The 26,949-nt window shown below is 50.5% G+C and overlaps 4 protein-coding genes across 4 annotated transcripts in view; 3 read left to right on the top strand and 1 right to left on the bottom strand.

Annotated features, from left to right (window-relative positions):
* The window catches only part of IFT122 (intraflagellar transport 122), a 32,584-nt gene extending 27,201 nt beyond the window's left edge, over positions 1 to 5,383 (top strand). The window contains exons 24-29 of the mRNA XM_068907105.1: positions 686 to 851; positions 1,826 to 1,937; positions 2,334 to 2,462; positions 3,304 to 3,383; positions 4,045 to 4,209; positions 4,923 to 5,383. Coding sequence (XP_068763206.1) covers positions 686 to 851; positions 1,826 to 1,937; positions 2,334 to 2,462; positions 3,304 to 3,383; positions 4,045 to 4,209; positions 4,923 to 5,012 — 742 coding nt within the window. The 3' untranslated portion in view covers positions 5,013 to 5,383. The remainder of the gene's footprint in view (positions 1 to 685; positions 852 to 1,825; positions 1,938 to 2,333; positions 2,463 to 3,303; positions 3,384 to 4,044; positions 4,210 to 4,922) is intronic.
* A 3,841-nt stretch (positions 5,384 to 9,224) lies between these two features.
* Positions 9,225 to 12,360, top strand: RHO (rhodopsin). The gene is made up of 5 exons (XM_068906961.1): positions 9,225 to 9,763; positions 10,879 to 11,047; positions 11,169 to 11,334; positions 11,484 to 11,723; positions 12,107 to 12,360. Exons 1-5 carry the CDS (start codon positions 9,403 to 9,405, stop codon positions 12,224 to 12,226), a joined length of 1,056 nt encoding a protein of 351 aa, XP_068763062.1. The 5' UTR covers positions 9,225 to 9,402; the 3' UTR covers positions 12,227 to 12,360.
* A 1,244-nt stretch (positions 12,361 to 13,604) lies between these two features.
* H1-8 (H1.8 linker histone) lies at positions 13,605 to 14,834 on the top strand. Its single transcript, XM_068907447.1, has 5 exons — positions 13,605 to 13,620; positions 13,742 to 14,028; positions 14,110 to 14,242; positions 14,354 to 14,412; positions 14,505 to 14,834. The coding sequence occupies exons 1-5, from the start codon at positions 13,605 to 13,607 to the stop codon at positions 14,832 to 14,834; spliced, it is 825 nt and encodes a 274-aa protein (XP_068763548.1).
* Positions 14,835 to 18,291: 3,457 nt separating this feature from the next.
* PLXND1 (plexin D1) overlaps positions 18,292 to 26,949 on the bottom strand; it is a 94,473-nt gene continuing 85,815 nt past the window's right edge. Inside the window, exons 31-36 of the mRNA XM_068906733.1 lie at positions 26,485 to 26,589; positions 25,485 to 25,648; positions 23,849 to 23,996; positions 20,653 to 20,793; positions 19,646 to 19,720; positions 18,292 to 18,932 (exon numbers count right to left, since the gene is read on the bottom strand). Of these exons, the coding sequence (XP_068762834.1) occupies positions 18,816 to 18,932; positions 19,646 to 19,720; positions 20,653 to 20,793; positions 23,849 to 23,996; positions 25,485 to 25,648; positions 26,485 to 26,589 (750 nt within the window). The 3' untranslated portion in view covers positions 18,292 to 18,815. The remainder of the gene's footprint in view (positions 18,933 to 19,645; positions 19,721 to 20,652; positions 20,794 to 23,848; positions 23,997 to 25,484; positions 25,649 to 26,484; positions 26,590 to 26,949) is intronic.

Below are 26,949 nucleotides of genomic sequence, written 5' to 3'. Positions count from 1 at the left end.
TGCATCTCTTGGGAGTACTTCATGAAAGGTCTGTATAAGCCCTGTAGAAATGCATGTGCGGGTGTTGAAGATAACAAGCAGGGCCAGTGGATGCCAGGGAGGCCTGATTCTCTTGTTTTCACTTCATTTATAGTTTTGTATAGGATGCTTACTTTCCCTTTAATAACTTCCTCACTTATGTGTAGTCTTTCATAGTGTGTGTCATGCGATTGGTAACTTTCTAAGCAGTGTGTACTGTTACACACTGATGAAAGGGAAGGACAGCTCTTCATCAATGACAAGGGCATATGTTGAGTTCTTTGCAAGGAGATCATGTGTATTCAGTAGGTGTCAGTGGGTTGCTGGTGTTCTAAGATTTTTTTTTTTTTTTTTTTTTTTTTGGCTGGGAAAAAAGCCATTCACTGTAAAATTAATGAAACTATGTAAAAGGAGTCAGAATATTTAACCAAAGTAGCATTAATGTGGCAGCAATTCCTTACCCCGCTAATAATCCCCCACAGACGTTTTTGACAGTCCTTCCACATTTGTTTGTTTAAATGGAGTTATGTAAACAGATTTCTTTAGTTAAGGCCTGTTTAAAGCACCAGTGTTGGATATGCTTCATTGAACAACTTCTCTGATTAGGAAGAGCGTTGTGGTTTTTCTTAAATGCCATATGTATGTTTATTCCTTAATTTAATTATAGCAATACGTTATTTGCTCTGGCAAAACAGAGCAAAGCTCTTGGTGCATATAAACTAGCTCGTCATGCCTATGACAAGTTACAGGGACTCCAGATCCCAGCTAGATTCCAAAAATCAATTGAGCTGGGCAGCCTGACAATCCGATCCAAGCCATTCCATGACAGTGAAGTAAGTTTTAATGTCTTTCATGTTAATCATTAGTATGTGGCTTAATCTAAGAATCTGTATTGCCGTATGCACAAAGAAGTCTGAAATAGGTTATGCAGAAGTCTGTGATATGATTACATTTCTGCAGGAAACAAAGCCCTTCTATTGCTGTTCTTCAGGTCAGACTTCCTCTTGCTCCTGAGAACAAATTAAAATCTGTTCTTTCTCTGTAGGCAACTCCTATCCTCCCTCTCCTGTCTTGCATCTACCTTCCTCTCTGCCTATTAATTCCTTCAAGCCTTTCCTTCTCTGATCCACATGCAATTACTCCACAGTCTTGGTGTCCATCTCCAGCTGGAGGTCACTCTCATTTGTCCCAACTATTAGCACTCCTTCCCTCCTCCCCCTATCCCTTGAATGACCTTCCTTCCTTAAGTTTTATTTTAACGTCTTTTCTTTAACTGAAGCCTGACTTTCTGCAATGTTCTGTAAAACCATGTCTGATGGAGTATTCACTACAAATAAATTGTATTGTGCAAATGAACATGCACCTGGCCACCTGAAATAATAGAAACACAATCTTAAGAACTGCTTAAAATAACTGTGCTCTTGAAAAGAACGGAGATGAATTAATCTGAGAACTTGCATTTGACTAAATCTTTGAGCAAAAAAGTTGCTTCAGTAACCTTCTCCTCACCTTCTTTTGGGACTATGCATTTGATACAAAATTCTGCCTCTGTTACAGCCAAGGCAAGGTGAAAATTCCATTGTTAGAGCGGTGAAGACAGCTATTTTTAGTGTGAAAACTTGCTGTTTTAATAAAAAAGCCTTTTCACATGTTAAAAGGTCTTATTTCGCAGCAATGTTTCTCCAAGTTTGGGCTGAGGTAATGTATCAGTGGTGTAAACCTAAGGAGCCCATGTTTAACTGGAACCAAAGAGTTCAGGGTGTGCCGCTCTCTTTGCGATTACTGTGCTCTGTGTGTGTCTTTGCAGGAGCTCGTGCCCTTGTGTTACAGGTGCTCTACCAACAACCCTTTGCTAAATAACTTGGGGAATGTCTGCATTAACTGCAGACAACCTTTCGTCTTCTCCGCTTCCTCTTACGGTGCGTTGGAATATCACATTTGCTTGTGCTTTTCAAGTAGATAAACATGTTAGCAGAACAGAATGGGCTGGTACTTTGTTCCCTCTGCAGTGTTATTTGGACAAACAGATCTTTTGTTTTAACGTTGTTAAATTTGACTTGTGCTGCTTCTTGTCACAGGAGTAGTTGGATTTCGTTGCAAAGCTGCAGCAGCAGTGTTTCATTAACATAGGTGCCACCCTTGGAGAAGTGGAAGGTTTTTTATTTATTTATTTAACCTGATTCATGAGAACGTGTGGGCAGAACATCATTATAGAACCCTGAGGGTGTTCGCTTCCTTAAATGCATGGTATCTGCTAGTAGGCCTTTTTTGAGTTCTTGCAGGTCAACTGTTTCTTGCTTTTCACACCCCTTTAGAAGTACTGCATCTGGTTGAGTTCTATTTGGAAGATGGCATCACAGATGAAGAAGCTGTAGCTCTCATTGATCTTGAAGCTCCAAGGTTGAATAAAAGAGCAAAGAAATGGCAAGAGACGATGAGTGACAGTATCCCTTTGAATTAAAAATTATTTCCAGTCTCCTAATAAAAAACTAACAATTTTTAATTTTTTTCTTAAGTTTAATTTTTTTGTCATATAACTAATTTGAATATGACTGTATTGTTTTATTTTTAAGTTACTGTAATAACCAGAGTGGTCTTTTAACTAAACCTAATGTTTTTGTAAAGTTTTTTCATCAGGAAAATTGGTTTTTAATCATGCCAAATATTTCTTCTTAACAATGGTATGACGTACTTTACCTATTCAAAACTTTCCTGTTTTCTATGAAGAATGGGGAGAATTATTCACTTCCACTCACGTGTCTGTTTTAGAGGCTGCCTTCTTCCTAGCCAAGAGAAACCAGCATGAATTTTCTCTGTAACCATTCCTGCTGGAATCTGTTTTGTGATGTTTTGGCATCCAGAGCCTGCCTTAGAGGCACTGTTATACTAAATGCAGAGTAATGCACAAGAAAACACGGTCTCTGACCAAAACTTGCTCAAAATGCAATTTAAATAGGTTGTTTCAGTTGCTTCTTGCAACTTGCTGGAGGGCGGGAAGGGAGACAGGAGAAGAAGGCAGAGCTGATCTCACACTTGGTTGTGGTCAGTTCTGCTGTTCTACATCAGCTGCTATGTTATGGTTCCCTGGTCACTGTGAAACACCACAACTCTTTCTCTAGTTGTTGCTATAACAGTCTAGGCACTTTAGCAGTTTGACAGTACGCTGACCCTCTGGAGCAATAGGGGTACCCATCCTGCTAGTATGCTTTCATATTTATTCTGTAAGCGTTACCTTGAGGACAGTTAAATTTATGGGAATTATCCTTCCTTAAGAAATGCATCTAGATGCACAGAGTTTGAAGCTTGATGACAGCACAGATATAACTGAAGATGATGATCCCTTTACAGCAAAGCTGAGCTTTGAGGTGAGACCCTTATCTGTCTTTTCCAGTGGTTTCTCTTCTTCCACTCATAGAAATCAATAGAAAATTTTGACTTACAAACTACGCTGCACCCACCTGGTGTGAATGTGTTAGGTAGACGACCACAAGAAATATGCAAAGGAGGGGACCTGGAAGAGAGGGATGGAACTCGAGAGGGAGCAAGATTTACCGTACAGGTCCTCTCTCTCTCTTTTTTTTTTTTTTTTTTTTAAAAAGTGGTTGGTCTGCTAGGAAAACCTGAAAAAACAGGTATCTTAAAGTAAATGTTCTTGAACAAGGTGGTGTCATGATGCAACAGGTCTGTCCTCCTAGGTGTTTTTGTCTGGGCAGTGTAACTATAAGACAGTCGTTATTGTGAAGCTTTAATAAATGCCTGTAGGCATGGTTGATACTTACAAGGAATTGTGTTAACATGAATAATTGAAGCTCAGTGAAGACAAGTTGGAGATGTGGGTGAATGCTGCTTCCACTGAAGGAAGGTGTTGATAAAACTGCCAGTGACTTTGGTGGGACCAGACTCAGGCCAATTCTATATTAGCTTTTTTTTTACAGAATTACACTGGCTTTTTACAGAAATCTTGTTACTCCTCAAAGGGCCCTGCAGTTGGTAGTGCTAATTCTTTTTACATCTGCTCTCCTGCAGCAAGGAGGCTCAGAATTTGTTCCAGTCGTTGTGAATCGTGCCGTTCTCCAGTCAATGAGCCGGAGGGATGTCCTGATTAAACGCTGGCCAAAGCCATTACGGTGGCAGTACTACCGTTCCCTGCTACCGGATGCCTCCATTACCATGTGTCCATCATGTTTTCAGGTAGTGTTTTCATGGGGAAGCTTTTTAAATAAATAAATAAATCCACTGAGAAATTAGTTAAAACAATTCTAAGCATTGTTATTGCAAACCTTAAAATGTTTTCACTAAATCCCTAAACGATTTAGAGAGGGGGAAGGCAGATAAAAGAACAGCAAAAGAAGCTGTGAGACTTGCAGAGGAACAGCTGCCTTCTGAGAAGTTTGAGGTGGCTGGGGCTGAAAGGAATACTTTGGAGTTGCACTGATAGCAAGGGTCAGAGCCACTCGAGCAAACCTCAGATGAATGACAGAAATGCTGTATTTATTCCTTTTTGCGCTGCCTCTCTCCTCTCTGACTTTCAGCCTGGTCTAGCAGGGGAAATGAGTGAGTAAGCAATGTTGGCCTGTGGTTCAGTCCCTCTACCTCTCCTTCACCTCTCAGGAATGACTTTCTGAAATACTGGAGTCTAGTTACATTTGGTTACACAGAAACCATCTAATTTTTGTCTTTCCTTCTGCAAAAGCAATTGGTTTGTGCCTCTTCTACAACATGGATGGTGGTCTGTGAAATATTTGCTGCTCTATTTCAGGTTGTAGCTCTTGCAAACAATTGAAAATCAGAGGGCCAATCCTCTTGTAATAGTAGCCTCAGAATATCTGTGTCCTGGAAAAGAGGTGGTTTGCATTTTCTTTGAGCTTGTCACGAGGTAACTTGTCTCTAAATCTAATTCACAGATGTTTCACTCAGAAGACTATGAGCTTCTAGTACTTCAGCATAATTGTTGTCCATTCTGTCGGAGGAGAATAGACGAGTCAAATCAATGAAGACGAACAATTTCATATCTCAACTAAAACTTTGGTATTGGCTTGGCGATACACTTGTTAGATTCTTAGTGTTTTCCTGACAACTAGTTAAGTCATTTCCATTTTGTACATAACAGCACAACTGAGTTGAAGAAATGTAACTTTTTTTTTTTTTTTTTTTTTTTAAAGAAGATGTCTGCTTATGGTTGTCCTCTGTGTTTTCCAGGGAAGCAGTTGAAGTGCCACAAACTTTACAAGAATATTTTTAGGGTCAAGTTCAGTCCTGAAGTAATCATTGTTTTACTCCAACTTTTGTTAGGGCTGGATTTGGTCTTTAATACATACTTGTTATTGACAGAATTTCAAATAAACAAGGCTATTTTTTCACTGTGGTTTGCCTCTCAGGAAACTTGGTATAATTCTTCTGAGCTTTTATTTCCTTTCTGTGTCGTCTAAGCAAGAACAGCATTAGAGTTAAGAGCTCTTAAAGAGTGATCTCAGGACTTGCACTGTTTTTTTGACATCAAGGACTATCTCCCAAAGATGCACAGAGTTGAGGGTCAAAGGCAAGTTTCTAACCTGTGTAGACTTAACACGTTAAAATCTGAAGTGACAGCTTGTGCATTGAAGTACATGTTTCGTGTAAACCAAGATACCCCCAGACACAAATACCTCATCAATCCACTGCCACTTATGTAGTCCTAGTAACTTTTTTTTTTTTAGCACGTTTACCACTAGTAGGAGAAAAGCTATTGACCTAATGGCCTAAGCTGAATATATTTACATACTTCCAAAATATACCAGGTTGCCAGGCATGAAGACTAAAACATCTGCTAGTCTGCCAATGCTTTCCCACAGTTCCTCTTCTGTGCCCAAGACAGGGTTCTTCATCGTCTGCTGAAAAGAAGGTCTAAACGTTAACTTGCTGTAGCAGTCGAATCGTGGGATGCTTCCCAGGAATCCTAGCATCTTGTCTGATAGCATGGGGCTCTCATGTGGCTCTTGTGATCTGAGTGCACCTTTGTGGTGTGGGCACTCAAGCTTGGGTGTAGTAGTGCAGATCCACGGACTACAGTGCTGGTCAGCAGAGGTGACATACCTAAAAAGAGTATTTGAGCACCAGCTTTGTTTCAGCCCAGATCCGTGAGAAGCAAAAGAGGTGAGAGGGGAGGTGATGGAGCTGTCTTCCAATTCAGCCTCTTGCTTCCCCCTCTAATTTTGCTGAGTGTCAAAACTGAGGGTGCAGCCACTTGATCAAAATTCTCCTGGATGATTTGAACTTTCCTGAGGGTGGTCCCTGAATAGTTGTCAGACAGTGTGAGAATTAATGCAGGGAACCAGAGCTGGGGGCTGGATTTGAATTGCAAAATGATAGATCTTCAGACTTTACTCCAGTATAAATTGTGCCCATCTTACCACAAGTTTTCATGTTATGACATCCTGTCTGTCACAAGCTTCTCTTTGTTTTCAGTGGGAAATGATATTCTTTACTGTCTCAAACTGTTGGCTAAGGTTGCTGGGTGCTGCTAGAACAGCTACCATGTAAATAGTGGCACTTACCACGTGAAGTGATGTCTCTGTGTCTGCTTGAGTTCTTGAAAGTGACGCTCCAAAATGGCATGACAGGATTTTTGAGTCCTTCAATGATTTCTGATCAAATTTGCTTAATTCACAACTTTAAAAACATTCTGTTCTAATTACCACTCGTCTGCTTTCTGACTCATATATCACTGTTTGCAATAAAGACTCGGCGACTGACACTGATAAACAATTCTGTTTGGTACATGAGCCAGAATAGAAATTCAGCTCATTCTCCCAGAACTGTCCTGCCTTTGGAAAGCCAGCAGGAATGAAAAATTGTAAAAATAAATAGGTAGGGTTTACAGTGACGCAGAGACAAAATGGATCAAGAAAGGAAGATTTTTCTTTAATAATTTTTCTGTGAATAGAAGCTAGGTTTAAAAAGCTTATTGGGCTTTTCCAGGCAGAAATATACTACACACCTTGGAAATGTAAAGATGGTGTAGTTCCAGAATGCCTTGTGCCATTGAAACGCTTGGGTAACTTCATGATAAGAAGTCCCTGAATGAACAGGAAGTACCACCATGGAGCTTTTGTTTGAAGCTGTTGTGAGTGATTTCACCAGCTGTTTTCTTCATTTTGTCCTGTACTGCTACCTCGTTCCTGCTTGCCTTTGCTACTGCTGTACTCTAGCGATGACGCACTTCAGGCTCTGAGCGCTGGACAGCAGTTGCTAACCTCAGCAGTGGCTTATTACGTCAAAGCTTAATGTGGCATATTTGTGTATCTGGAAGATAAAGCTCTAATCCTTCTTCTATGCCCAGGTACAAGTATGAACAGCTGCATTTGCAATTAGATAGTGGCCCTACTGCAGCCTTGGCAATACGTGTGAAAAGCTAATTGAGAGGGACTGTTAGTATGAGCAGAGTTATATGTGAGAACATGGTATCTGCGCATTAACATGAAGGAAGACATTTGTGAATGTCCAGAGGGATTGTGGCCTTTCTTGGATTGTGGACAGTCAAGTCTGTCTTTGTCTGTTGTACCTACACGTAGGTCTACAGACACTTCTGGAAGACATTCCCTGCTTAGTGTGAAGTTTCCCTTGCCAGGTTTCCTCTTGAAAGGGAATACACAGCTTTATAGTTTTCCTTTAAACAGCTTTGCATGCGTTATACTAACCCATAGGGAACACTGGTTAAAAACTAGGCCAGGACCGAAGCAAGTTTATTAAGGCCAATGGGGCATGAGCTTTTGCTCATCTCAAGCTGTGAACTCCAGCTGGTCTGGTGCATCCTTGTATGTTGCTGGGGGCGCTCACAATTGCCCCCTCCTCTGCTCCTGGTTGGGAGGAAAGTTCAGCTCAGCACCCTGGCTGCAGCCAAAGAGCGATTGGTGCGGAGCTGCTCTGGCCCCTTCTCAGCCTCGGTACGCTACCCAAAGGCAGAGCAGACCATCCTCACCTTGCTTTTGTGGGGAAGCTAGCTGCTATTTGCCCAGTAACTAGAACGCTACTGACTGCTAATGAGAAGAGTAACAAAAAGTAAATCGGAAGAGATGGGAGGGGAGAAAATAGCTTTGGAGCCAAAGAGATTAATTGTGATGATGTGAATCGTAAGCAAACACCTTCTGCAGAAGAGAGAGCTTCTGTGGTTGGCTTCATTGTGTCCACTCTGCTGTCCATGGTGTCCCATTGTCTCTGAAAAATTAAAACCAGACAAAGTCTAACTCAGTTGCTGGCTGGTGCGAAGAATGTTTCAAGCACAGTTGAGTGTGCCGAGCAGGGAGGGAGAGAAACGGAGGGTGCAGGAGGCTCCAACAGCAGCTTCCCTGCAGCTGTGACTGCCTACCTGTGTTGCGTTTGGTGCTTCTGCAAAGTTTTCAGAGTGGCTCTTGGAAACTGCCGACTTCTGCCTTCCAGAATAGGAGGTCGAATGCCAGCTTCAGCACAGAGCTTTCCTGCGGTGGCCTGTCCACCCGGCCTTGTAGCACCAGCGAAGAACGATGTCTGTCCAGGACAGGTGGACTAGGTTATTAGATGCTGCCAACGTAATTGGCATGACCCAAATCACAAATAAAGCCAAGTACAGAGGAGATGATACAACCAGAAACCTGCCAGCACGGCCACTGTTTCGCTGTGCTGCTGAACATCCCCCTCCTTGTCCCCATCAAATGTTGTGGCAGGAGAAAGCGGGAGGCTGAGCGCGTGCGGAAGAGGGGCTGGCGCTGCTGGGAGCCCCCCTCCACCAGGCACCCGCTGGGAACGGCCGCTGCGGGACTGGGCCTCGGCTGCTCTGTCCCGGCAGCCCCGGAGCTGCCCCGAAGCCGGGGAGGTGCAACTATGAGCCCCCCATTCCTCCGGGCAGGGGACAGGGACGAGCTCCTGCCCAGCCGGGGAGCCTGGAGAGACGGCTCAGGCACACTTTGTCCTCCCCTTGCGCCTCTCCCAGGCACCCCAATGGGGCCATGCAATCACGTCCCCCAAATGCACCGTGGGGAAACTGAGGCACACCAGGAGCGGAGCTGCCGCTGGTTTGGGCCCTCTGGACGGAGGGCACGGCACGGAGCAATCCCCCTATATATGACCGCGGGCTCTGGTAACAGCGGCGCTGGCCAGAAACAGGTGTCACCTTAATACCCCCCAGGAAAGCCAATTACCCGAGATGATTATGATTAATAACTCTGTAAGTCTTAATCGAGCTGACCCAGCGCCTCCAGCTTACCCGCGAGGGCATGTTATAAAGGGCGTCACGCAGTGGCCAGCGGCCGAAGCCACTTCTGCTCAGGGTGCGGCGCAGCCCGAGGGCGGCGCGAGGCCAGCGTTGGAGGCGATCGCCCGCGCGCAGAGAAAAGCTGAGTAGGACCCAAAGACACCTCACCAACCGCAGCCATGAACGGGACGGAAGGCCAAGACTTCTACGTGCCCATGTCCAACAAGACCGGGGTGGTGCGGAGCCCCTTCGAGTACCCCCAGTACTACCTGGCCGATCCCTGGAAGTACTCAGCGCTGGCCGCCTACATGTTCATGCTGATCCTGCTGGGCTTCCCCGTCAACTTCCTCACGCTCTACGTCACCATCCAGCACAAGAAGCTCCGGACGCCGCTCAACTACATCCTGCTAAACCTGGCAGTCGCCGACCTCTTCATGGTCTTTGGAGGCTTCACGACCACCATGTACACATCGATGAACGGGTACTTTGTCTTTGGAGTAACGGGCTGCTACATCGAAGGCTTCTTCGCTACCCTGGGTGGTGAGTTCTCCAAATACTCAGAAATTTTCTTCTGCCAGGAGTTGCCCTAGATTTCAGGAGAGGGAGAAGGTGGGGTGGAGGAGGGGTAGGAAGCCCAGAAGCCCTTGGAAAAGCGTGCAATGTCTAGAAGGTGCCTGGTCTGCTGCTGACTTGGCCTGAGGCAGTTATGGGCTTTCAGGGTGAGAGGTGAGCAAGGTGACAAATGAAATGGCTTTTTTTTTTTTTTTTTGGACCCTATTTTGGTATCCACCTGCTGGATATCCTGAAAACAACAGTTTAGCAATGAAAATTGATCAACAGCAGATTTTTTTCACTCATTAGATTTCACCTATCTTTTTGGCTTGCTTTCTAACTTAAGAGATGACCAGTTTGCCCTTCCCGTTGTGTGAGGTTGTGTCTGTCGGTCTGTCTGATGCGGTGCATGGCGGGGCAGGCTAACAGAGCTGTCTCTCCTGCCCATGCCAGCCAGGCTTTGGACGAAACAGATGTTAAACAAAAACTGCGTGTCTAAAAATGCCTACCTCTGTGCGGTTCAGCCTTCAGCCACGTGCAAGGCAACGGGTTTCCTGTTCCATGCTTGCCAGAGCCTGCCAAGGCGGATGAGCAAGCAGGAAGAAAAATCCTGCCAAAATGTTAGCAGTGGCCTTGTTATTGCTGTCCTTAAGGGAGAAGAAAAGGATCCTGTGGTCCTTGTTGCGTAGGTCTCCTGGGCAGCTGCGGGCAGTGAGTGGAAGTCTGGGATGGTTGGCACTCGCTGCCTCCCGGAGCGGGAGCCGGCAGCCTCCAGGCGCCGGTGTCCTGGAGGGGAGGCACTCACCTCGGACGGGTGGTTGGAGTCAGCCATGGATCTCAAAACACAGCAGCAAAGGGGTTACTATGGGGTGGGGGGTCGCTGGGGTGGTGAGGAGGTGAGTGCTCATGCCTTCCCAGCACATCTGCGCTCCAGCTTTGTTCATTTATCTTTCCTGAGCCCTTGGCTGAGATTTACCTGCTGTTATGGGTCTTCCTTAGCAACAGCAGTCCAAGGAGGCCTCGTGTTGGCATCTGCACGTTTTTCTCCTGCTGGCTCTTGAGCTCCCTGTATCCCCATCTCTCTCTCTCCCTCCCTGGTGCAGGTGAAATTGCCCTCTGGTCACTGGTTGTCCTGGCCATCGAAAGATACGTCGTGGTCTGCAAGCCCATGAGCAACTTCCGCTTTGGGGAGAACCACGCCATCATGGGTGTTGCTTTCACCTGGATCATGGCCTTGGCGTGCGCGGCTCCCCCGCTGTTTGGCTGGTCCAGGTATGGCAGGGGCCGTGTCTGGCACAAGCGGTGGGAGCCAGGCTGACCGTGGCTCAGCCGTGGCTTTCCGGCGGGTCCCGTCCACTGGGCGCTGACCTCCTGGCTCTCCTCCTCCTCGCAGGTACATCCCTGAGGGCATGCAGTGCTCGTGCGGGATTGACTACTACACCCTGAAACCAGAGGTCAACAACGAATCTTTCGTCATCTACATGTTCGTGGTTCACTTCATGATCCCGCTGATGGTCATTTTCTTCTGCTACGGGAACCTGGTCTGCACTGTTAAGGAGGTGGGTGCCTGCTGGCGGCGGCGGGCTGGGGGGTCCCCCCGTTCGCGGCGCTGGGAAGGGGCCGGGTGCCCCAGCGGGCTGCAGATCGGTGGCAGCGAGGGCCACGCCGAGGCCGGCACCGCCACCGTTTCCCTTGCCTTCCCCTGCAGGCCGCCGCGCAGCAGCAGGAGTCTGCCACCACCCAGAAGGCAGAGAAGGAAGTGACCCGCATGGTCATCATCATGGTCATCGCCTTCCTCATCTGCTGGGTCCCCTACGCCAGCGTCGCCTTCTACATCTTCACCAACCAGGGCTCCGACTTCGGGCCCATCTTCATGACCATCCCGGCATTCTTTGCCAAGAGCTCTGCCATCTACAACCCCGTCATCTACATCGTCATGAACAAACAGGTAACGGGCGAAGCGCCGGCCACGTTGCTGCTTTGTGTCTCGTTTTGCAGCGGCACCTCCGGCGGGTGCCCGGGAGCGCGGGGGGCTGCCAAGGGGGCTGCTTGCCGGCAGGTGTGCTCCTGCGCGGACGGGTCACCGTGCGCCCACCCTCGGCGCGGCCCAAACCTCCCAGGTGCAAACTTATCCCGTCTGACGCCATCCACGGCCGGGGCGGCGCCTGGCCGGTCCGGAGCCGGCCACGCAGCCGGCCCCGGGAGCGGCGAAGGGCGCGTGAGGCGGCACCGAGCCTCCAGCGCTGCCCGGCCTCGGGGCTGGTCCAGCCCCCCGCGACGGGAGCCGGCGGCGCCCCGCTCAGGCCCGGCCGCCTCCCCGCTCTCTTCCAGTTCCGCAACTGCATGATCACCACCCTCTGCTGCGGCAAGAACCCGCTGGGCGACGAGGACACCTCCGCCGGCAAGACAGAGACGTCCTCGGTCTCCACCAGCCAGGTGTCTCCCGCGTAGGCCCCCCGCGCCCCGGAGCGCGACCCTCGCCCCGCCGCCGCGGCCCCCCGCGCGCGGCCGACTGCTCTCTCCTGACCATAGCAACAAGGCTGTGAACACGTGCACACGTTTTTCTAATTAAAGCGCAAAGGTTTAGCTCCTCCACCGGTGTAAAGCAGTGCTTCTGCGTCGACTCGCCGCGCGCTCGCGCTCGCGCCCGCCGCGCCGGGGCCTGGGGCCGTCCCGGCGGCCCCCACCTCCTCCCCGCGAGCCCCGCGCCGCAGCGCCCGGGCCGGCGGCGGTGGCGGCGGCTCCCACCCGGCCAGCGGCGCGGCGGGCACCGCGGTTCGGCTCGGCTCGGCCGCCGCCGCCCCGGGCCTCGGCGCTGCCCCCGCGCCGGGCGGGCGCTGGCGCCCCCAGCCCCGTCCCCGCGCGCGCGGCCCGCCTCGGCCCCGGCAGCCCCCGGTCCCCCCGCCGGCCCGGCCGAGCCCCGCGCCGCGCCGCCCCGCGCCGCCCCCTTCTCGGCTCCCTTCGGTCTGGCATCAGCCCCGGTAGGAGGTTTTGGCCACGCTTGCGCTTCTGCGGACGGGTGGGTGCGCCGCAAAGCCTCCCTCTGCTCGGCAGCGAGCAGGACAGGGGAGCACATGGCTCGGAGACATCGACATATGTTTCACGCACTACAAGATGGCATATTGCAATTGTAGCAGTGTTCCTCGTTTTTATTTTTAGCTCAGCTATACAAATAAGATGTTTTTCTCGCTGTTCAGTGTTATCAACATTTGAAACTATTTTTGTACATTATTATCCTCTCTGATTTCTAATCCTATGCAGCTTTGCGAGGGCTGATAGGGAACGTATAGAAACCACGCAAGTTAAACCTTTAATAAAGAGCAATTTGCAAGTACAATTCTCTCATTATTTTTTTATCGATACCTCTGCATATTCAGTGAAATCTAAAGATTAGTGGTTTATGAATAATTCAGTGTTTAGGCTGATGTCTGATTCATGTTCTTCAGCTCGGGAGCTGGTTGTGGAGGGAAGGGAGGAAGGACCGAGGCGGCAGTGGCGGCGGCGGCGGCGCGGGGCGCTGCGGGGACCGTCTGGAGGCGGAGCGGGGCCGGCGGGCAGGGCCGGGTCGCCGCGGTCCTCGCCGCGGGCGCGAGGGGCCCCGAACCATCCCGAAAGAGCAGGAAGGGGACGGGCGCCGCGGGGCAGGTGCCCGGCGGGCGCCCAGCTGCTCCTGACGGGAGCCCCGCAGCTGCCGCGGCCCCGCCGCCCAGGTGCGGCCCGGGGTAATCGCCGCCCGCCCGCCCGGCCCATAAAGGCTGCGGGGCATGGGGGGAATGGAGCTGCCTGGGGCTCTGTGGTTCTGGCCTTGGTGCTGTGGGAGGTGGCTGCGATGGAGCCTCGGCCGGGTGAGGGCTGCACCGAGCGCGTTGGGGCGGGGAGGCTCGTGCTGGGGGCGTCCTGCCGGTGCCGTCCTGCCCCGGGGGTGCAGGTGTTCGGTCCTGAACCCGTCCTCTCCGTGCCCCGCAGCCACCAGCGGGAGCGCGGCTGGGCTGGGGGCCCTGCTGGCGCGGCAGCGGCGCCGGCCCTGCCACCCGCCCACCCTGGCCATGGTGGTGGAGGCCCTCCAGGCCCAGAACGAGAAGAAGGGCACCTCGGTGGTGGCCATCAAGCGCTACATCCTGGCCCAGTACCCGGCGGTGGACGCCGTCCGCCTCAAGTACCGGCTGAAGCAGGCGCTGACCAAGGGGCTGAGCCGTGGCGACCTGGTGCGGCCCCGCAACTCCTCCGCCCTGGGGGCCACCGGCAGGTTCAAGGTGAGCCGGCGGCGCCGCTGCCGGGTGCTCGCCCCGTGTGTGGCCGCCGGCCCCGCACAGCCGCCCCTCTCGCCCTTCCAGCTGGCGCCTGAGAAGCTGCGGCCCGGCAAGGCGGCGGGCCAGGCGGACCCGGCTGCCGGGGAGGCCCCGAGGCCGGAGCGGAAGAGGACGGCGAGAGCCCCCCGGGCCCCGGCGGCGGACGCGGGGCAGGAAGGTAAAGGGCAGGCGGCGGCGGCCCGGCCGTGCGGCCCCAGGGCTCCCCGGTGTCCTGGCAGGTGGCTCCCGGCACGACGGCCGCACTGACTGGCCGCCTGTCCCCCCGCAGGGGCCGTGGCGGGGCCGTCAGGGGTGGCGCAGCAGAAGCCCCGGGCGAAGACGGCGGAGGTGAGCAGTGCCGGGCCCCGTCCCGCCGCGGGCACGGCGGGGCGCCGGGCTCGGCCCGCTGCCGGCGCCCTGAGACGCTGCTTCCCTTCCAGCCCCCGGCCCCCACGAAGCCCCGGAGCGACGGAGCGAAGCCGCCGGGCGCTGGCCGAGGCCGTCGAGCCGCCGGTGAGGGGCGGCCAGTGCCCAGCGGCGCCGCAGGAGGCGGCGGCGGCCCCGGGGCCAAGGCGGCGGCGCGGAGGGGCCCGGCGGCGGCAGGGGCCGGCGGTGCGGGCGCGGACGAGGGCCGGGTGCCCGGCAGGGCGCGCAGAGCCGCCCCCAAGGAGAAGGGGGCCAAGGCCAGGAAGGTGGCCACGCGCCCCGGCGGGGCGGAGGAGAGGCCGGCAGACGCGGCCGCCCCCAAGGCTGGCAAGAAGGCGGCCTAGGGCCCCTGGGCCGTGCGCCGCCTGCTGAGCCCCGGCCCCGCTGGTTGTTTTTAGTCCCCAGGACAGGTTTTTTAACTGTGTGCACACCTTTTACCAATAAAGTTGCTTCACTCCTGCCACCAGCCGGGGTGGCTGCTCCCTGCGGCCCCTTTCCCACCGCCCCGGCGCGGGCTGAGCCCGGCCTCGTCCCCCGCGGCTGGCGTCGGGCTCGCCGCCCTCCGGCCCGTCCTTGGGCTAAAGCCCGGCTGAGCCGGATTACGGGAGTGCTGGGGCAGCAGGTCGGGCTGCGGTGCGGGCCGGGGTCCCCTGCGCGCGGGCTGCCTCTGCCCCGGCCGTGGCTCGGCGGGGACCCAGGCGTTTTCAGGGCTGAAAAAAAGAGTGTTTGTGGGGTGTTTTGCAGACCTTGGCAGTGTTGGTGCTCTTGTTTCTCCACGCCAAGTGGTGAAATGTTGCTAAGCCTGCCTTGCTAGCATCTATAGGTCAACACATTAATGTTTTCACATTAATAGCTTAAAATGCCTGAATTTCTCCTGGCTTTCGCAGAACAGAGCCCTTCTGAAGGTCAGCCAGGTAATGCAAGGAGTTACGGGGGCAGGAGAAACTATGGGGAAGCAAAACTGCCTAAAGAGGATTTGGCTAATCTTCAGCTGGCCTTGCTGATGCCCTCCAAGGCCCCTGGCCTTGCTTCTGGGCATAAGCAACAGCTGCGTGACCTAACTTCTCATCTAACTTTGGCCTTGCCCTTGTGGCTGCATCTTTGATGGGGCTGGAACATGCGCCCTGCTGGGGCATGACCTGCAGCAGTAACTGAGCAGGCTTCAGCTAACCCTCCGGTGGTCGCCCTTCAAGGCAATGTCTTGCGACAGACCAAGGTAAGAGCCGTGCCCCTCTCGTTATTTCTCGTGTGAAAACGAGAGGCTCTTTAGCTTTGAGGAGGTCAATCATTACATGGCTAGATCTAGCTTTACTAAGAATCAGCTTCTGGCAGGAGGAAAAAAATAAAAATACAGATAAACCTGGCTATCAGCACAGCAGCTGAGGGCCCTCGCCGGAGGGCGAGACCTGCCTCGTAGGGGAACGAGGGGGTCGCTGGCCCAGCCTGCGCGCGTGTCCGCACGCCGCCCTCCCGCCCGTGTCGCCGCTGGCCGAGCACGGTGATGGCTCTGGCAGCGGCGGTGCCCTGCCCTAGGGCCGACCTCGCAGGGGCTGCACAAACGTCTTTCACGCTCGCACATGCCCTCCGCGTGCGGGCAGGAACCGCACTGCGCATGGCTTCAGCACCTTGTTTTTATTACAAAGATAGGTTTTTCCAAGAGTCTGCCACTTCCACTACACAGCAGGTAAGGGCGCTACACCACAACGCGTGCCAAAGTTTAAAAACATGTTACAAAGGGCTCAGGGGCTCCAGGCAACACTGCGACCCCTCAAGCTTCTCGTCCTCTAAAGTTGTTCCTTTGAAATGGTTGTAGCAATTACTTTTTTTATTTTTGTTTTTGCTTTGGAAAAAATTAAATAATAAAGCAATAGGCCCCAATACATGGCCCAGTCACATCACCTGGAGGCAAGTTGCGCTCGCTACCAGCTCGCCTGTATCCTTCCCTTGCAACAACATGGGGCTATCGCTCCATGGCTCTGTCTGCCGCCTCCAGCCAAGCTCAACTTTCTCCACCACCTTAATCCTTTCACCTTCCCTGTACTGGGCCTGCCCATATCTCTGGCGGCTATTCACAGTTTCTAAAGGAAAAAAATTCAAGAATTTTTTTTTTTTGAAATTACTTTCAAAATAAAATGTAGCCCAGCTACATTCTTAAAAGTTTCTATTCTGATGTCACATCTTCAGCAAAGACATTGAAACTCCACAGTGTATGTACTTTTTCTGTAGCTCTATTTAAAAAAAAAAAAAAATCTGTTCTTCCCTTTTCCCCTCCCCTCCCTAAATCCCCCCCCCTTAATGTACTGGATAAAGTCTATAATTTGTTTTAAAATAGATATCTATATACACATACACAATTCTGATGTTCCAATTTCTGACAAATGCTTGCGGCATTACCGAAAACTATGGGATGGAGGCCACCTGTCTGCAGCAATGAGCCACCCAGGAGGAGTTTTGGTGGACCGAAGTCATCTGATACCAGGTTGCATCCTTGCCAGCTGGATGGGTAATGGAGGCTCCTCTTAAGACCCTGCCTGGAGTGAGGTAGTAACATTTTCTTTTTCTATTTGGCAGTTTGAAAATATGGTGCCTACAGGTTTAGCTTTCGTGGGCAGACTGCCTTGGCCTGCAGGTGAATGCTTCAAGCAGGTGGTGTCAGCTGTGGCCCTGCATCTAAAGAGGGGCCTGGACGATGCTGGAAAGATCAGAGGTGTCCTGGCTCCCCGGGCTGCAGAAAGGCAGGAGAAGCTGCCAGCAGAGAGGAAAACGGGCCACGGAGGCTGGGAGAGGGGAGCTCTGCCCAGGGCAAACGCGGAGATGGCAGTGCAGTTTCTGGGTCTCGGATGAGCCCTGTTTCGCCTCTGCAGCGGGGCGCTGCATGCTGGTACCAGTTTAATGAGGACTATCACACTTTCTATCTTTGCTTGTAACTTGTGATGCTGGAGCTGTTCTGCTGGCCTGCGTGCACGAGAGCACCGGGCTGTAAGGGGCACTGAGCTTATAGCCCCTTTGCTTTTATGCTCTGAGAAAAGACTAGAGGCGCTGCAAGACTGTGCTCTCTTGGTTTCTCACAGCAGAGAACCATGGGGTGCTGGGTCAGAGTAAGCAAAACAAGCTGGTTTGGAAACAGACCCCTAGAGCGCTGTCCTCGCTGCAGTTCACCTCGGTCACAGGTGCCTGAGCTGCTGGCTGGCCCGTTCACAGGCGCAGGGGGTGAGCACAGGGAGCTGCTGCCGCGTGGGGCAGAGGAGGGAAGATGCTACCTGATGGCCTGCCCAGCACGCGGCTCGGTTCTGCTTTGTCCGAGCAGTGTAAGTAGGAGCTGACTTCTGCGATCCTGACATGATTTGTGTTACCTTGAGCTGACCTTAGGTCCACACCATATGCGTTTATGCACCTGGTAAGGTAGGGAGACCACAGTAACAGAGGAGCGCTCGTTCCTCCTCACCTGCTTTGTCTGGTTTCCTGCTCCTGGGCAGAAAGGATGCCCGTGACCAGCTGGCTGAAAGGTGGTGTGGTAGGGGCTATTTGCCAACTCCCCTGCAAACTCTAGTTCACTGCGCACACGGATCTGGGAACCCCGGGGAAGGAGGAACAGCAGGGGTCTAACATCTAATACACTCCCTCCAGCTAGGTAACAGCTGTTTCCATTAGGGGATAAAGTGCTTTCAACATGCCTTAGCTACTTAGGAAGCAATTGCTTTGTCTCAGCCCCAAGTTCCCTATGTTGCCCAAGTCTCAGATGAAGGAGTGGTTATGTTTACACATACAGTACAAAAATAAAAGGCACACAAATACACAGAATGCAGCAGATAGTGAAACAGTTGAGAGAGTCCCTGGTGTTGGAAAAACACAGATACCAGAGGGATAGTGTGAAAGGGAGCTCTGCCACTGCTGTGACAGCCTTTGCCGTCTTTGCTCGTGACTCCCTGAGGCTACCCTTCTGCTTTGCAGCTATTGTTACAGCTTCTGCAGCCTGGTCTCTTGTCTGTGAGGAGTCTCCTCTGGAAACAGGAATGCAAGGAGTTGACTGCTCAGGAGCTGATTAGAAAGAAGTGGTTAACTGAGTTTGCCACAAGTGTCATGCCTCCATTTCTGGCTTGAAACAGCGAATAAATTATGGATGCCACGGTTCAGATCAGAGGGTTTTCGAGCTGCTCATAAAGGTGTCTCATGGCTTCTTGTTACGTGAGGGAGTCCTTCAGCCATGGGCCAGGTCCACCCCACCACCAGGCTGGTTTCAGAATGACCCTGATGGGACGTAATCCAAGAAGTATCCACAGTCAAAGGCATGTTCCCTACGGCACTGCACAGGGCTGCAGCCAGCCCTAGGCTTCACTGCAGCACTCGTAGATATTGTCTTCCATGAGCGCTATCACTTGCTCAAACTTGTGCTGGAGCTGAGTGCGCTTTGTTGTGGGGTTCGAGTCCAGCGCAGTCACTATCTGCAGGAGATGGGGTACATGAGGCAGTGTCCATGAGCCCAGTGCCTGCCCCCCCCCCCCCGCCCCAAAAAATCTCTGCTAAGCCCAAGTCCCACTGGACCTAGGGCCGCCCGTGGTGCTCTCCAGATGGGGAGAGCCCAGCCTGCAGCCCTGCAGCACAACCCCTGTGTGCAGCACTTCCTAGGCACAGTTCGGTTGCTCTAGGACACAGCTGAGTTACTGTGCTGAGACTGAGGTGGATGGGGAAAATACAATGGAAAAATCACTGTAATAAACCTGCTCCTCACAGGGCAGAACTAGCCCTGCATTGCAGGGGTGTAATGGGGTTAGGAACTAGCCAGGGCTGGTGCCTGTGCCAGAAGGCAGGGGGTGGTAAATTATTTTGTGTGTGGACTGCATCAGGATTCTCTGCCTTCCTAAAAGCATCTGGGGATCTACACATTGGTCAGACTGGCTTCAAACTAGCACAGCAAACACTGTTAAAATCAGCTGGGAATAGCTGACCTTATCTTCTAACAAGTCATCAACCAAGGAATGGCAGAGCATGTCTGTGTGTGTGTGTGTGCATGCATCTATTATATATGTGCATGGGATTAGACAAAAAAATTCCTTTTTGGTGGGACTGGATGCAAGCATCTGATTACTCACTCGCAAAATACTGCTTATTTCCTGCATAGGTAATCCGAGGCCTGAGTACAGCTGAACTCGCTTACCTGGGAGCGGTATCTCTTGGCGTATTTGTATATCTCAGCCATGGCGACATTGGTGTTGAACTCGTTCCGATATTTCTTTACAGAAGACAAAACAAAGAGGGGATGCATGTTAAGCTGAAGCAGCAAGTGAGTTCAAGCCCAACCAGCAGGCATAGATTAGATTAAGAGGTTGAGACTGGGTATTCTTTTTACTGCTGAATTAATGCAGCTGGACTTTTGACTTCCTCCTGTGAGGAAGCTGCATTTACTTATATCAGAATTAGTGTTTATCTTTATAAAGTCAGCCTTAAATGACCACATTCGATAGCCCTGTTCACCCATCAATTCTCAAAGCCATTTAAAAGAATGGGGTAGCATCAGCGCGGGGTAGAGGACCACTGATGGAAGAAACTTGCTTGGTGGCTGAGGCGAGAACGCCGCAGGGAGGTGGTTTGATTTTTGATGAAGCCGTGGCAGAAGCCTGGCAGGGTTCGGAGCCGGGAGCTGCTGCCAGCTCCTGTAGCTGGTGCCCCAGCAGGCACCTGGCAAGCTCCGTGGAGCCCAGGCTCCCAGCATTGGCGCCGGCTGCCAGGGCTGGCGGCTCACGCATTGCCAGGGAGTCAGGGACCTGGGGCCGTAGCAGTTGGGTAGCCGAGGGGCCAGCTGGCCGAGGAGCTGAGGGCTGCAGAGCTCCTTTTCCAAACTTGCTGGCTCTCTGGCATTAAACTCCCATTGGTGCCAAAGCTAGTTAGTTTCAAGCTAACTCACGGCTGTTTACTGCAGCTCTGGCAGTAATTAAAGATGCTTGGAATTAGGTCAGATGAAGTTTATGCCTGGAAATTTGAAGCAAAATATCCTTTCTTGTGTCTTTCTTCCAGCATCTGTCAAAGCAGTAGCTGATCACCACCTATCCCTATTCGACTGGTACTGACTGTCGGCCAGAGGAGGGAAACGCTGCCCCTCCTGCGAGGTCCGAGCGCACCGCCGGGTCCCGTCCCGCAGCCCGCTGCGCTCCGCGTGCCGCTTACCCGCGACTCCTCGGCGAGGTGCGCGTTCATTTCCTGTTCGCTGAGTGGGGGCATATCGTGAATTTGCTTGTAGTATCGCTGCACTATCTTCCTATACTCTGGGATCTCCTTGGCATACAGTAGTTTATTGGTTGGAGAGTCCTAGAGTGAGGATGCAAAAATGAAATTAAATATTGCGTTGTTTCTGCCTGAAAACTTTTTAACCTGTTTGACTGAAGCGCTGGCCATCAAACACAGGCTTCAGCTACAGCTGGGTTCAGGAAACAGCTAAAATCTTTGAGCCTGGCTTTAAACAGACAAGTGTGACGAAATGGCATTGAGGCACAAACCTGCTAATGACACAGATGCTTGCATAAATTCATCAGGGTGCTGCTGACAGTTACCACAGTATACTGTCTGTCTGCATGTGACTATCCTCTGTCTTTCTCCCTAGTATGAGGTAAAAATCAGCTTAAATGGGAGCGAAGGTTGTTTAAATGAATATGTCTTAATTTGCAGCAAGGGCAGACTCAAAAAGTGCACTGGGTCAGGTGAGGTAGCTTGCTGCCAGATGACGCTCCCTCGATGAGATAACACATCTGTGTTTGATAATACTCTTGTGCTCCAAGGCTGCGTGTAGAAAGTGCTAACAAGTGATGGGCTTTTGCATGCGTTTACTCAGGTCTCTTGAACAGCCAGCTTGATTTAAACTGAAGAACAAAGCTCTTTAACTGAGACATGCTGAACTTTTGTCAGTTGAAATGTTGGTCTTGGATTTTTAATGCAGCTTTGATTTATTTTGCATTGGCTAATGCAGCCTGTCTGGCCTATATACAGTGCATGCAAAGTGATTGAGGGAAAATACTGAGTTCTCTTGATTAATGTCAACTTGGACAAAGCAGTTTTAACCTCCCTGCCACACTATCAGGTTATACCAGTAAAGGCATAACCCCTCTCGCACTCCTTGCAAACATAAGCATGAATGATTCTAACCTCTAGGTAATTCTGCCCCTTTGATGTCATTACCCTGGGAATGAACTTGGCTTCCTGGCCTTATGTCGTACCCTGCAGGGCTCCTGGGACAAAAAAGGGGAGTAGGATGAACTTGTCCCGCTGCCCAGACACTCGAATGCAGGGACTGTTCCCTAATGCTACGACAGCTGGAGAGAGCGAGGAAAGACCCTTCAGGCAAAACAAGCCAGGCAGGGCTTTAACCATGGAGACAGCATCTCTGGCTGTACCAGGCAGTAAAGAAGGATGCCAGCGGTAACAGCAAGCTGCTGTTGCAATAGATAGCATGGCTAGTGCCACAGGGGAAACAGGCACTGGGCTGCAGCACTGGACCCCGCAGCAGTTTATTTTCAAACCCAATGACAAGGCATTAAAGGAATACAGCCAGCTCGCAGAGCCTACCTACCACATTTCTTTTATTTGGAAACACAAAAGAAACCAAACCTGCTTCTTTTTTAAGCAAGTTCTTTTTTTTAAATGTGTATCTGAGTCGTCCAGCTTGTATTATAAAGAGATGAGGAATGTTTTATTAACTGCTTACATGCTCTAAATGTATAGAGTCTGACTCTGCTCTCGCATTTGTAGTATCAGGAGTAACACTACTGAACACACTGAAACTTGGGGAAGAATCAGGCCTGGAAAACATTCAATGATATACTGTGTGTATGTGCAAACTGAGTTTTGTGCTGAGGATTTATTCTTCCCACATTACTCAACAATTCCTTCACTTATGCTATTGTGTTCCTGAGAAATGTTTCCATCTGTTGTCTGACTCCAGCTGACCCCTCTTTCCCTCATCCACAGCTTGAAAAGGACAAATTGTAGGTGTTTCGTAACAGATGCAAAAAAAAAAAAAAAAAAAAAAGTCCAAAACCCAAACAAACAAAAAATCAAGGGCTCATTAGATCTTCCGCTAGTATTAATCTCTCCCAGTAAAGGCTTCCTGTTGCTCTCAGTGTGGCAGGGCCCATCTCCCGCCTCTCCCTAGGGTTGCCGCCACGTCACGCACTGTACTCCTGCCAGCCTCTGGGGTGGGGGACGGTAGGGGATGATTTACAGCGTTTGTTAATAAAGCTTATTTATGTCGGGAAGTTTCAAATGTCAACACTACACTCAGCCAAGCCAGAGGGAGAACAGGAAAACACACGCACTCAAAATCTTGCTGCCTTTTGGCCGGCGGGGAGGGGGCACAGGATGCTGATGTGCAGAAGAGGAGAGCTGGCCCATGCGTTCTAGAGGTTTGCTAGGGGCATGCTGAGCTTCCTAAGCGGGTGTGCTGAGTCCCTCAGGGCTTGGACTGTACTCCAGAGGGTTACCATAAGTGTGATGGAGAAACTTCCGTCAGCGGGGTGCAGCTGCCATGGATCTGCCAGGGTGCTGCTAAATGCTGTCTATGGTATGGCACTGAGCAGTCCCAAAACCTGCAAGTGTGAGTTAGACCGGGTCTGTGCTGCCCAGCCACGAGCAGAACATAACTCTCACTCACAAAAGGTTGGCTCACCTCCTAGGGGCAGTGGGGATGGTCAGGAGCCACCCTGTGGAGGTTTCTGATGTCAGACTTTTGTGAGGTGAGAAGTTGTGTAGAAAACTCCAAATGAAACTTTAATTCTTTCTGTCAGTGGTATATCAAGGTTCCCCATCCTGCTACTGGGAGTCTGCCCATGCTCTGTGACTATGTCCAGATGCAGAACTAAGACCCGTCTGTGCACCGTTTGATGTGTTATCCCCTTGTCCCAGCCAACAATAAAGACTGTGTGCTAACAAACCAGCCTAACTCCTTAGGCGGCTGGGTCTTCCTCGTTAGGGAAACGTTACGGAAGTTGCGCTGAGTGAGCTGGGTGTAGCTTTCCTGTAACGATGGGACAACAAGATGGAGACACAAGTCACTAACCAGGTTTCCATCCTCTGAGCTTTCCAGGCTGCAGATTTCTGCCCTTTGTCCATCATACCTGTGACTACGTGTTTCCACTCTCACTGCTAGTTGTGACAGAGAAGGCGCACGTTCTAAGCTCAAGCCTGAACAATCGGAGGGGGAAGGACTCATCAAGTCAAAATTCAACGGGATGAGATTGAGCAACTGGATCACAGTCAGCTGTGCTTTAGGGTGGGGTGTTGGACCAGATGACCTTCAGAAGTCCCTCCCACCTACATTCTTCTGCGTCTATGACTTCCTTAGCAGGAGTGACATGTCCTCTGTATACTGTACCTTGCCCAGCTGCAGATCAGATAGGGAGCAGGCGTCAATGAAGGCCTGGGCTATCACAGAGAGACAGGCGTCTATGTGGTCTGTCTTGTCAATGTCAAAGACGAACTGGGGGTTCTTCAGGATGTTGACCCAAAACCTCAGAGGTAGGCTGCAAAGGAACGGAGCCAGGAACACACACCTGGTGAATTTTTGTGCTCCACAGGGAGTAAAGGAAAAGACATGCAGGAAAGATATTGATAGAAAGTGAATAAAAGAGATGGAAAAATGTTGAGACAAGTTCTGTTACTTAATCACATCCTAGTAGAATAAGTTACTCTGTCTAGCTCAAGGGGCAGGCACACATTTTAACGCTGAAGAGACATTTCTTCAGTCTGAAGCACAAGGCACAGACAGCAGCCCTCATGTACAGCCTTATCTATGAGAGCTTATCCCCCCCCCCCCCCCCCCACTTCTGTAACTCACTGAGCTAGCCTGTGTGCCAGGAGAGGAGCTGGCACTTTTGCCTGTGTATGTCTTTTGAATCAGGTTTCTTCACTTGCTAATTATTATTTTTTTTTTTTGTAGGCATGGTGCTAAATCCGCTTTGCATTTTTCCTGTTGTTAACAGTCACCTGCGTCTGCTGATTAAGCCTGGCCCCATTAGCCATGTTTTGCATGTTATCTTTTTTGCTCTCTTTCATCATTTTCTCCTCCAGTTGCTTCAGTGCACTTTCAGCCACAACACAGTTTCGGTAGAGTGCCAGCCATTCCTACTAGCTCTCCTCAGAAGCCTATGAATGAAAGCTCCTATAGGTCTTACCGCTACTGGCCATTAAAGATAACTAAGATTAGGCAAATTTGTAGTTCACGTGTCATATCTGCAGACAAATTTGTTTTTAATCTTCACGTGCTGGGCTGGAAACAGTTACTGTCCCTGCAGCCTCAGAAGAGCCGAGCGTCTCCTCCGTATTCCCACCAACCTCCCTGCACTCCCTCTGTTAAGTTTCATTGTTTCTTCCCTTCTCTATTTCTCCTCTTCACTCTTCTTACCCCCTTCCTGCTATTCATAACATCCCTCAGTACAATTCCCAGCTCTTCCCCAGTGCTGCGCTACCAGCTGTCATGACGTTATTACAGTGTCAGCTCCTGGAGTCCTGTGAATACCCTAGAGTCTTAGCGTGCTTATAGAGATAAGTCTGAAAAAGCGCCCCCAACGGCTGAAAAGCCAGAAGACAAACGAAAAGGAGCCAAATAGGCTGATTTTAAAATCTCTGTGATGTTTTAAAACCTGACATGATTTTGGAATCTGTCTCAGATTATTCAGTGCTTGGAGCTAACAGTATTGCTGTCTCCTCTCATGCTTTCCCATTTCTGTTTCTTCTTTAATTATTCATATTAGCATGCCTCTTTGTTCTGTCCTTTATCTGTCTATGCCTCTTCTTCCAGCTCTCTGCTCCCCTGAGCTCTCTAAGCTCTGTCTTTGTTCGACGCTTTCCAAACCTATATTTTGTCTCATCTTTTGCCCCCCCTCCTTGTTTTTCAAGTCCCTCATTGGTTCTACTTGTAGCAACCTAATGATTAATCCAGGCCACCAAGGCTTTGCAGCTGCTGGTCCTGAGAGCTTGAAAGAAAGAAAGAAGAGGTCTTCTTTCCAAACCTGTTGGTCTTCCAGATGTGCATCGTGTCAGGGTCTGTGATCCCTCTTTTCTCTGCTTGCTCCTCTAGGAAGTCAAAGAAATACTTCACAGCCACAGGCGGCTTATCGTCTCGGATACTGAGAATGGCTTTGAACAAGTCGTCCAGGAACTTCTGCAGCGTGCCCTGTGGGACAAGTGCACACAATGTAGACTGGGAAAAGCAGCAGCACCTGAACCCAGAAAAATAGTTTAAGGGACTGTGACTGGTATGCACAAGGGGAAATGCTTTGCTGCCAGCAGGAGGGGAAGAGGAAGAGGATGCTGAAGCAGGGAGGGAAAGGTTTGTTTGTGCATAGTGATATAATTAGCTTGCATTTGGGTTTAATTTCTTTTGGCATCGCGGTTTTTTTAGTTTCCTACCGCTAGGATCTCACATCTGTGATTGTTCTGCATAGTAAATACAAAGAAGCCTGGAGACTGCTGGCCATTCTTGTGATCTCTGCTCCAATGAGACATCATGCTGGGATTAAAGATGGGCTTGGAGCCCAACTGTTGGATCTGAACACTCTCAGAGAACGGGGAAGTTCAAATCTGAATTAAGATTGAATAGACATTCTTCCTGCTCCCAGAGCTGAGCATCTCCATCGCTTTTCCCAGTAGGATCTCTCATTGGGGAAATTCAGCCTCAGATTTGAATTGTGCTTCATGAGCCTTGAAGCTGTCAGCATCCCTTTCATGTGTGGAGAAGTCAGACTAACACTCAGGGAGATCATGTGAGGATTCATACAGCAACTCTGCTAGTCAAATTAAGAGCTAGAAAGTTGGAGCGAACCCAGAGAGCCAGCGGTGCCCAGTGGCCTCACTGAAGACTTCTCCACATATCACGACAGAGGAGTCCCACTGCCTCGCTAGAGGGACAGGCCCTAAATTAACCCTTCCTGCTACAGACTGCAAACAACAATCCCACTTGTCATATACGAACGTGTCCCAATCTCGTTTTCAGGTGTTTCCCCCCCTCACCTTTGTGGAGAGTAGCCTGGTCAGGTAGATCTCCGGTAGGACTTTTTTCCTATGGCTCTGTCTGTGGGACTTCTTATGTTCAGTTGATTCATCAGTTGGGAGAACCTGGTCCCAATACAAAATATACGCTCAGAATTCTTGTCCCTGGAAGTGTCAGACTGGGTTTTCCTTTAGCCATAGAATTTCAGTTGCATATACAATTCAATTAAAAAGCAGTTACTGTGTTATAAATATATCCTTATATAGCTTTAATTTATAATACTCATTTTTTTTCTGACATTTGTTTCTCTTGTTCTCTTTATTGCTTCTCTCTCAATCTAGGCAAAGAAAATGAAATGGTCACTCTCATTTTGCACTTTAGTCTGCTTGCCTTTGTGATGTCTGTGAAGTACTCCAGTGTGGCTGCAGTTCAGGTTCCCAGAAGCAAAGCACAAGGCTTCCGCAAAAAGCAACTTTTCTTAAATT

Source organism: Struthio camelus, chromosome 14, assembly GCF_040807025.1.
Source record: "Struthio camelus isolate bStrCam1 chromosome 14, bStrCam1.hap1, whole genome shotgun sequence".
In the NCBI taxonomy this organism is placed as follows: Eukaryota; Metazoa; Chordata; class Aves; order Struthioniformes; family Struthionidae; genus Struthio; species Struthio camelus.
Note: the sequence above shows the minus strand (reverse complement) of the source record. Positions and strands in the feature narration are given on the sequence as shown.